The sequence below is a fragment of the Lotus japonicus genome, chromosome 3 (assembly GCF_012489685.1).
Source record: "Lotus japonicus ecotype B-129 chromosome 3, LjGifu_v1.2".
In the NCBI taxonomy this organism is placed as follows: Eukaryota; Viridiplantae; Streptophyta; class Magnoliopsida; order Fabales; family Fabaceae; genus Lotus; species Lotus japonicus.
Genome location: NC_080043.1, coordinates 27,020,448 through 27,030,772, shown reverse-complemented (window position 1 = coordinate 27,030,772; position 10,325 = coordinate 27,020,448). Strand labels below are relative to the sequence as shown.

General features: G+C 35.8%; 1 protein-coding gene and 1 long non-coding RNA gene across 2 annotated transcripts; one reads left to right on the top strand and one right to left on the bottom strand.

Moving 5' to 3' along the window:
• Window positions 1–4,734: 4,734 nt before the first annotated feature.
• Window positions 4,735–8,093, bottom strand: LOC130743860 (cyclin-D3-1-like). The gene is made up of 6 exons (XM_057596081.1): window positions 8,013–8,093; window positions 7,748–7,949; window positions 7,480–7,610; window positions 6,870–7,194; window positions 6,617–6,694; window positions 4,735–6,223 (listed from the first exon to the last, which is right to left on the bottom strand). The coding sequence occupies exons 1-4, from the start codon at window positions 8,091–8,093 to the stop codon at window positions 6,961–6,963; spliced, it is 648 nt and encodes a 215-aa protein (XP_057452064.1). The 3' UTR covers window positions 4,735–6,223; window positions 6,617–6,694; window positions 6,870–6,960.
• Window positions 8,094–8,601: 508 nt separating this feature from the next.
• Window positions 8,602–9,873, top strand: LOC130748968 (uncharacterized). The gene is made up of 3 exons (XR_009022809.1): window positions 8,602–8,940; window positions 9,022–9,091; window positions 9,656–9,873. It is a non-coding gene; the product is annotated as an uncharacterized LOC130748968 (long non-coding RNA).
• The last annotated feature ends 452 nt before the right edge of the window (window positions 9,874–10,325 follow it).

The window sequence follows — 10,325 nt, the reverse complement described above, 5'->3', positions numbered from 1 at the left end:
AATGTACTTAAAAACATTTTATATAGTATTAAATTTGATTAGAAAGAGCGTAGTTGTTTCTATGCAGTGATGTGCAGTTTGAACACTAATTGCAGTGCCGATATGCATGAAATTGTTCATGTGTGTGTGTATTTTTGTCAATTTAGTGGCATTTTTCCTTACACTTGAATTTTGTTGTTTATGCTGATTTTTTAGATTGGTGCACTATTTGTACTACTTTGATTATTATGCTATGTGGTTACCCTTTCATGAGGAATTTTTCAATCCTCATGGAGCAAATTATCCCTTTTTTCAATCGATGACTTTAAATATAATGATGTGTAAATTACCCATTTTTCAAAAATAATTAAATGAAAATAATTGTAAATTAAATTGTGAATAGGATGTATCGAGTCTTATGTGCTATAGAAGCACACAAATTTGTTCATTTCATGGATGGTTGATATTTTCTTGATATGTCAAGAATGGAGGCTAGTTTTCGTCAAAGGTTGCTTGAGGTTATATTATATTAGAGCTAGATTGAAACTTATTTTTCCTGAATAAGTTTTGTTATGACTACAAAAGAATGTGAAAGGAAATGTTAATACCAATTTTTTAAATGTTGTTTTCATCTAATAATGCTTTCACCCTCTCATCTTGTATTTTAAATATTTTTTCTCCCATTTTAATTTTTCTTGATGAGAAAGATGACATTGTGATTCTAAAAATATCAAAAGTGGTGATTTTGATATGCCTTTACTTTGTTGAAAATTTATGGGTAGAACCATCAGATATGATGCTAGTATTAAGGGATATGATTATTCTAACCCTTAGGGGGCGTTTGGTACAAGGTTGGAAAATACATTCCCGGGAATGTGGAGGTAGGAAATCACATTTCCGTGTTTGTTATAAGGTTGAAAATTGGATGCTCGGGCATAAAACATTCTCGGGAATGACATAACTTTCATAACTTCCGTCATTTGATTCCCATGAAATGAGTTGGGATCTTGCATTCCCATGGGAAAGTGAATGTAACTTCCCACTACTCACAAATTCCATGATTTTTTTTATCATTTTGAATTTTTAAATTAAATAAAATTTAAAAATATTCCCGGGAATCTTAAATCATAACCAAACACAATTTAATTCTTACCAAGGAATGATATTCTCACCAATCAGATTCCCAGAAATATTATTCTCGGGAATGTATTTCTCACCTTTCTACCAAACGCCCCTTAAGGAATGTATATCTTTAACTCATCATTGTTTCATTATCTCATTTTGTTTCCTCTAGTGTTTTATTGAGGTTGATTTCTTGATAAACAGATTCATGTGCTCATGTACGATTTGTACGGACTTTGTGATTTTTATACTTATCTTTTAGTTTTAAAACCTATATTTTCTCAGCTCTAATGAAGATTTTTTTATTGTGAGATTCCTCAGAGAATAGTTTCTAATCGGGTTGCTAGCGCCATGAAAATTCCGAAATCTCCTTGGCTGCCTTTTTCTGTGCTTATTGCTGCTCTTAGTGACAAGATTCCTCCCAGTGATATGATTCTTATCAATGCACATTATGAACTATACAAGGTATGTACAACATCTCTAATTATTTATTGTATGTATTCATTGATGAAATGTCTCTAATATATCAGTCGTTCTATTTCAGACAAAACAGATTTCCCGTGATGATTTTGTGAAGGAATTGAAGATAATAGTTGGAGATACTTTATTGAGAGCTACAATAACAAGTTTTCAATTCCAAGTACTCAATTTCCTCTCTTTTTTTCCGTCGTTATTTTCATAAAAATTGAATTTGACTTCAATTATTATGCTTATACATTGTATTCCGCTGTGGTTATACCTTCTGGGGGAATCCCTTATTAAGTTTAATAGGCTATAATTTTCATTTGCTTAAGAAATAAATTGTAATATATTATGTGCAGTCTTATATGGTTATGTTTCTTATATGTTCAATTGATGGTTTGTTGTAGATACCATCAAAGGGTGAATTATAAGGCTCAAACCAGAGTGAAGGTTGATGCTGACTATGAGGATCGGAGCTAAAAAACTCTACACTTGGAACCAACTATTTTCAACTTTTTGTTTAACAGTCGAAATGAAGTCGTGATTTTTTTTCTCCTATGAAAACTGTATTTTCATTACTTTTTGTCATTTATTTCAACCTGAAACTTCATTAGAATTTAATTTATATCTCATGTATGGGATTCCTTATGTTAGCTAGGGTTTTATAATAAAAATTGTTAGTGCTTTTCTATTCAAAATGAGTGCCTTGCACGATGTCTGTTACTAGGGATGGCAATATGGGTTGGCGGGTCGGTTGGGCTGGCCCACTTTTGGTATTTGGGTTCAAAGTCTCAACCCAACCCATATTTTGGCGGGACGACGGGTTGACGGACTAGCCCACTTAGAAAATGTAGTAAAATAAAAAAAAAAAAGATGTGCAATGAGAAATTTTAAGAAATCTTTCACTTTTCATATGTTGGTACATGAAAAAATTAAAATTATACTTGCACTACAAGAAAAACAACATTTAGAGGTGCACATTCTGCGGCGGTTCCAGAAAAACCGCCGCAAAGTGTAACATTGCAGCAGTCCTGGAGGTGTTTTAGCCAAGCGCCGCAGTTTGAGTCAAATAGCAGCGGTGTCTTTTCAATTTCTGGCGGTTTTTAAGTATTTTGCGGGGGTTTAATCAGGGGCGGTTGGGGAAGGCGCCGCAAGTTAATTAATTTTTTTTTAAAATCAAAAGGGGTCAAGTGAACCCTATTTCTCTTGCTTCGCGTCTCATTCACGTTCACAGTTCACACATCTTCTCTTGCTCTGAAACTCATCTTCTTTTTCGCGATTTCAAAACTCATCTTCTGAACCCTAACTCATCTTCGTTGTGGATGATGGATTGAAGCCATGGATTGAAGATTCTCACTGAGTGATGGATTCAAGCCATGGATTGAAGACTCTCATCTTGCGATTATACTTCGGTTTTTTCCGATTCTACTTTGGTTCAGGTTCGTTTTGATTTACATTGTTTCGATTCATGATTCAACCTTGTATATCTTCACTCTGATGGCTTCTCTCTCTCCCGTTCATCGCTGCGCCTGCTATGATGCAATTCAAACCTCTTTCTGTCTACATTCATGCATACAACCATTTTCCCCTTTTTGTCTCATTTTTTCGATTTCAATGCTATGGTGCGATTCACGCTTACGACTTACTGTGACTTACTTGTTGCAGGTTATGACTGATTGATTCTATTGGACGATTTGGTACTCTCTAGAGACGGAGGAAGATCGTATTGCAAGAAAGGGTTAGGTTCCTTAACTTGTTTCATGTGGTTTCTGACATGTATTGTTGATATACAAATTGAGGTTCTATTGGGTTTGAATTTGATGAGGAATGCCTTTGTTGTTATCATTCTATTGTGTTCAGATCTGACTAGTAGGGTTTATCATTTAGATAAGAACAATGCTAACTATTGAGATGGGGTCAACGAGGTTGGATTGGTGTCATTTACATATATGATAGTTTATTGGCATGCTAACTATTAGTAAATTTTACTTTTGGTGAATTTTACTTATCCATTGTGTTACTTTCTGAATGACCTCAAATTTATTTAGAATTTAGAACTTGCTAACTATGAGATACCAAAGGCCTTTTTCTTTTTTCTGAATTTTATGTTTATAGGAAAAAGTCTAATAACTTTTTTGCTTCAATGCATTGCTGCAGCGCTTTTGCTTTCTTAAATCGGGTAACCTTTTCTCCTGCTCCTGAAACGGGCCATGTTAGAATTGTATTGTATCAACAGAAGTAGGATACCATGTTTAGCTCTATGTTGTTTTGTTCTGAGTCTCATAACAGTCCCAACAAAAGTTGCGGTTTGACTAGAGCACATTTTTTGTTCATCACTCTTTTTCCTCAAGTCTGAACTCAAAGATATCTAATGAAGTTTAAGAGAGTTTGTTTATAAAGACATTGAGGGAAATGATTTCCCATCTTCTTCACAGTAAGAATTAGTGGCAGGAAAGCAAATTCCATTAAATTTCACCAGTTTATCCTTAATTTCTATTTAAATTGCAAGTATGTATGATGGTTTCACCCGCGTCCTCCTTCCTGCAACATAACTACAAATTAGCATACTTACTTATTGATCTACCTTCATACAGTCATTGATTTACTTCTTCTAGTTAGTTAGCATCCGGCAGAGCATATTAGTACCTCACAATCCACATTGATCTACATATTTTAAATAGAAAACACTAGTGATTATATCCGTGCGATGCACGGGCACTAAGTCATTAATTTCGTTGAAACAATTGCGATCAATTTAATCCAACAATTATTCATTATTTTATTACCATTTATCAAATCCCAAATACTGATATATTCATATTAATTATTTTTTCACAATGTCAAAATTAAGTACACAAACAGGAACCATCAACACATACAATACGCTAAGAAACATAGAACCAAAGTTATTACATACTTCAATTGAAACTATTAAACCGCCACACACTCAAGGGTTTCGAACAACTACAACTGAAAAGTATCAGGCGGTTTCAGCTTGAAAAATCTCAACTGATCGGTGAAATTGAACCTGTTTACCCTGCAATACTCATACCACTCGATGCCTATCATGCATTTAGGGAAGCTCGTTTCGTCTCAATTCAAAAACCACTCAGTAACATAGCCGGTTGGCAACACCATGTTAATCAAGGTAGGGCGGTGTGCAACCCCAAGTTCATAGAATTAAATTGATTTCATTTAATAAATTAAATTGGAGTTATCATAGTTCAAAAACATCTATTCTCTATAGGGAGAGACCTAGCTTGGCTGCAACCCCAAGTTCATAGAATCAAGCCTTCTATCATTTGAAATAGAAATACAATAACCAAAAGAAATACAATAATTATAAAAGGAGCCAGCACATTTGCTCACAATGTTCAAATCACTCGGTTTGAATCAGCTTGGCTCTGCAAGAAAATAATAAAATAAGAAAGAACATTTTTTTATGGGTCCAAAATGCAGAGAAGGAATGCGACAATCTTCAATATGTTTGCCAATTCAACAAATTAGCCTTGGTGCAATAAGGAGGAAAGGAGAAAAAGGAAGACCCATCAAAAGCATATCAATGAATGTGTTTTTGATGCGCAAGTACATCCATGTGTGACACCATATGATTGACAAAGAGACATCAGAAGTAGTATCCCAACACCATATGAAATAAAGTGATGATATTTTCACTTTAAGAGTCCTATATGAGTGTGTGGTACATATGGATTATCCCACCAAGTTAATTTAACAGTATCAGTAACAACCTCCATTCAGTCCATTGAAACCATTACCAAATGGAAAAGAAAAAAATAACTTGTTTATTAATTGGGATTTGGAAGGAAAAGAATGGACCATGAGCTAGTGTAGTCACATTGCACCCTTTCCTTCTCGAATCTTATGTCGTGAATCACAAGTGTAAGCCACAAAGAAATTTATTCTCATTCTTATTATGTTGCAAATAGATTAAATTAAATACATCTCATTTAAAAAGGCAATCAAGAACTTGAAAACCAAAGATCAGAAAGTCAATACCACACATAATTTAAAAAACACCGAAGCTTGGCTCAAAATAGAAAATACCATTCTTGTGTTTATCAAAACCCACCTGAAATATAGACAATTTGTCTCATGTGACAGTCTTTTTATGAACTCCTTTAAAAGCTTTGTGGCAGTAGGCAGTATGTGAACATTTATGACTACCATGAGAACAAATTTTCAATAGAAGTCATCTTAACCCACTTTCTTTTTTACTTTTTCTTCCTAAACGGAACAAAGTGCATTGTGAACAAAAGAAAGAAGAATATCTGATCCCATATCCCATAGTCAAGAGTGAGAATAAAGTATTATCAGATTATCAACATTTACTTTTTTAATTAAGAAAATTGTAGATATAGCATAAAACACAATGATAACCTGTAATAGTTCCTCCATAACATCCTCCATTGTTATGATGTCAATCACCTCCTCATCCATAACACCAGCAAGAGACTCCATTTGTTTTTGTGAGATATATCTACTTTCTTGCTCCCACTGTTTTGATTCTTGAAATACTTCATTGTCAGTTTCCATGATATTTTTTAATGTTGGACTATGAAATTCCACGTCACTGGAAGCCAAAGTTGATTCATGAAAAGAACCTCTCGGACACATTTCCAGGACAAAGCAAGAATCAGATCTGCAGGTCCAAAAGATTGACTGGCATAAGTGATTCTTGTAAAAAGGAAAAATAAAGATGCATGAAAATTCAATGAGCAACTTTGTAAATGTAATAAATTATTGTTCAAGAGACTGAACATGAAGAAAAAGAAGATCTGAAAACAAATCAGATAAAATATTATGTTAATGCAAGATTTGAAAAATAAAACAAAAAAGACCAATATGTTGGCATAAACAGGAAAACAAATCAGACCTTTAATGAAATCAATACTGCTATATGATAAATTGAAACATATTTAGTATACAACTGAATTTGTGAAACAAAATAAAACAATAGGCTGAATGAGTACCCTTCATGCACCAAGTTCAAACGAAGCTATAGAAATTAGTACAATATAGTCTTAGCTCTTACTTCTGTCTTTCTTTGTTTTTGTCTCATTTTCTTTTTCTGAGAATGAAGCAACTTTGACATCTCCTCATCTCCTGATCCCTGAAAGGAAACAAAAAACACAGTTGACAAATTGAATTTCAGCAAAGCAAACTATCGAACATGTTGTGTGCACAATCTTAATTAGAATGAAACATTGTGAGAACTAATTGTAACCTGTGAAAGAACAGAGAATCAGCTACAGAACATTGAAGAAAAACGGCTGAAAAGAACCTACCTTGCGAGCTTTCCCTCTCATTCCGCCGCTCCATCAAAGCGCCCCTTCCTCAAAGCAATTTGACGCAAACGCCGTCGTCACGCCACCACCTTCAGCGGCAGGGGTGGTGGTAGCGGCATGTTTTTCCTTGGGCACATGAAAACAATGATGACCCCACTGTCCACGAATCGTTAGAACCATCAAAGTTAAAAGCAGCATCAATGACGCCACTTGGGCTACCAGGGATTATTTCCTCATACTTGCGCTTATTAACCTTCTTGTTATCATCATAATCATTGGCATTAGTAAGCTCAAGCATGGCATCATAGCATTCATCTACTTTCCCCTGTCAAAATGCAGAGGCCTAACTAATTAAGATCAAATCAAATCATGTGCTAATAATCATCTGCATTTAATTTGTGATTGTTTAATCTAAGATGCTTAACTAAGATCAAATGATATGCTAATGATGTGCATTTAATCTAAGTTGCTTAGCTAAATCAAATGATATGCTACTCATGTACATTTAATCTAAGATGCTTAACTAAATCAAATAATGTGCTACTCATGTGTATTAAATAAACAAATATTCCTTAAACAAACACATGAACATCCAAACATTACTACTAACCTTGTTAATTTTGAGAACACCCAGAAGCTGCTTTTTGTATTCCACCTCATCACTCTTCTCAATCTGGTCTATAACATGCAGCATTGTTGCAGTGGCCAACACAGAAGGAAGAACACCAACAAATCTTGAATCTAGGCTCAACAAAAACACACATAGCAAATGGTAACAAAATCAAGACCTTGTCTTTGTTGATTCTTTGAACAGATCGAAAAAGTTAAAGTTTTAATATTTAAGAATGCTATAAATCTCAAAAAGTTGAAGTTTTTACCTAAAAGCACAGACAGAAGAAGATGCTCACAACGCCTGAGAAACTCCCAGTGAAGGTGGGTTTTCAATCCAAGCCTTTTGATAATGTGATCCAGAAATGAAAGTGGAGTCACAGGATACATCTTCCATTTGAGTGTGGACAGAACCAGAAGCTCCATTTTCAGAATAGTCTTTGCCTCAAACACAAACTTAGCATCTTGCACCTAAAAAAATAAACAAAAGCTGCATCTTAGCATCATGAAAAAGTTCCTAGACCCAAGTTCTACCAGTTTCTCCTCCCTATGCAAACCTTCATAGATAAACAAAACAACCAGATCAATTTCACGATCATCAGAATTTATATTCATGATTTCATATGAAGATCAAGAGATTGTGAAGGGAAACAGGAACCTCACTTTCTAGGCTAAACTGCGAGTAATGAAGGTCGAAATCAGAGGCATCGTTGGACGGCAAGCTTCCTTCACGTACTGCCGCGCCACCACCAGCTCGCCGACGGTAGATTCCGGCCTCATGAGAACCTGCACAGGCCCGAGGCTTCCAAGAACCGTCACCTTCAGGAGCAGCTTCGGTGGCTGTCTCGGCAGACCCTCCGGCGTGGTTCCAGTATGACAGAAGATCAGGAACAGTCTTCGGACGGCGGAGCGGAGTCGGAGCTACGGCGTTGTGGCCGTGGAAAGAAGAAGGTCTCTCAACCGACAACCTTCCCCGCCGACAATATGTAAAGAAACAGATCCAACAATTTCATTTATCAACAAAATAATTGAGGAGAGGGGGAGATACGAAATCCGTGGAGGAGGGGGGCAAATGGGGAAGAGGGGAAGATTGCAGCAATCTGCAGGGAAGATGCTGCCTACCTTGGAGGTACGTCTCGGATCTCTGCATAGGGCACGGAAAAACCGCTCCAAGACCCGACCCTTGACCCGGCCCTTGCAGATTTCTTTTGATGAACAGTGCTGAAAACCCTCTAGCTTTAGTTAGTTATAGATTTAAAAAGGGTGGAAAATTCATACTTAATCACTGATCCGAACTTCCATACCAGACTTTTTCTTTTCCCTCTCTTACTATTCTGTATTGGTAATTCTGATATGTATTAACCTTCATCCTATCCGACATGAGACTGAAATTTGTGTTGTTTTCTTTTGGCAGCTTGAACTTCATGTAAATCATATGCTGGGGAAGGACCAATTCCTATGGGTAAGGTTGACATACTGGTGTTACCTCATGAGATGGAAACTGTTATCTGCTAACTTGTTGCACTTTTGTTTCTTGTTTCAGCTTGTGTGTGTCTAATACTTCTGCTATGCAGCCAGCGATTGCATTTGCTATCATAGAGCAACTTTATGAGGTCAGTCATTCTATTGATTAATTGATATATCATGTATGAATGTGTCAATTTTGTATCTCTGCTATGCTTGCAAGTTCTAGGGGTGTGATGGTCCAATTTGGTTCAGTTTAGAGTTTGTCCTCAGCCATACTTCTGGTTCCATGAATTTCACAAACAAAACTAAAAGACGAATTATTGTTGGGTTCACTTGCGAACGATGGTTTGTCGGTGGTTTCAGTTTGGCCAGTACCTTTGGAAACCTCATACTTTCAAAATGGTTTGTCAAATTACGGTAGGAACTTGACTAGGAACATTGTTAGCATTCATAAAAGAATATAATGGATTTAATCGCTCTTCCACTTTGTTCAATGATATATGTGGATTCTGGATTGAGCTAAATCACCATCTTTCAATGCACTGAAAGCTGAAAAAGAAAGCGATTGAAGTAATGTTTACTATGGTTTATCTTAATTGGGATATAACATAACTAGCATTATGGCTTGTAATTTCATATCTTTTGTGCTTTGAAACTTGAGTTTTTGTATATCTGAACTTAAGTCAATGAATATTGCCAAATGTTAACAGGTGCAGTGGTGTTATGGGAAGCTGTAGGAGAACTCAAGCCTCCATCATCTTGTATGGTATATTTTTAATTACAAAATACTATGTTAAGATCTTCCTGAAATGGTGCCAAAATGATTCATAAACTTGATTTTCAGTAATCTTAATTGCAACAGGTTGTAGTTTTTTCCGTGTAAAACAATTGCTTACTCATATATTTTTGTTTTGCCTCTCTTGCACAAATTGAAGAACACACTTGCCTATTGCCAAAGTGGCTATTGATTGATTTCTTTGCTACTGTTTATAAAGATTATAAACTATTTTCCGCAGTTCAATATAATTAAATAGAAAATAACTTAAAAATCATTGTAGAGCTTTGCGGCGGTTATAAACCGCAACCGCCGCAAAATAGAGGCGGAATGAATTACAGACTCTGCGACGCTTTTAACCGTCGCTATATTCTGCGGCGGTTATTCCAACGCTTGGATATAAGCGCTGCAGAACTGCCCCCGACGCTCGTAACTGCGGCGCTCAAGGAAACGCCTCATTATACATTTTGCGGCGGTTCCGCAAAATGCTTCCAGAAGCGCCGCAAAATGTCTTTTTTTTGTAGTGTTGTTCTTTATATTTAAAGGTTATGAGTTCAACTAGAAAACCAATAGCAATACTAATTTTTTTTTAGAATAATGATTCA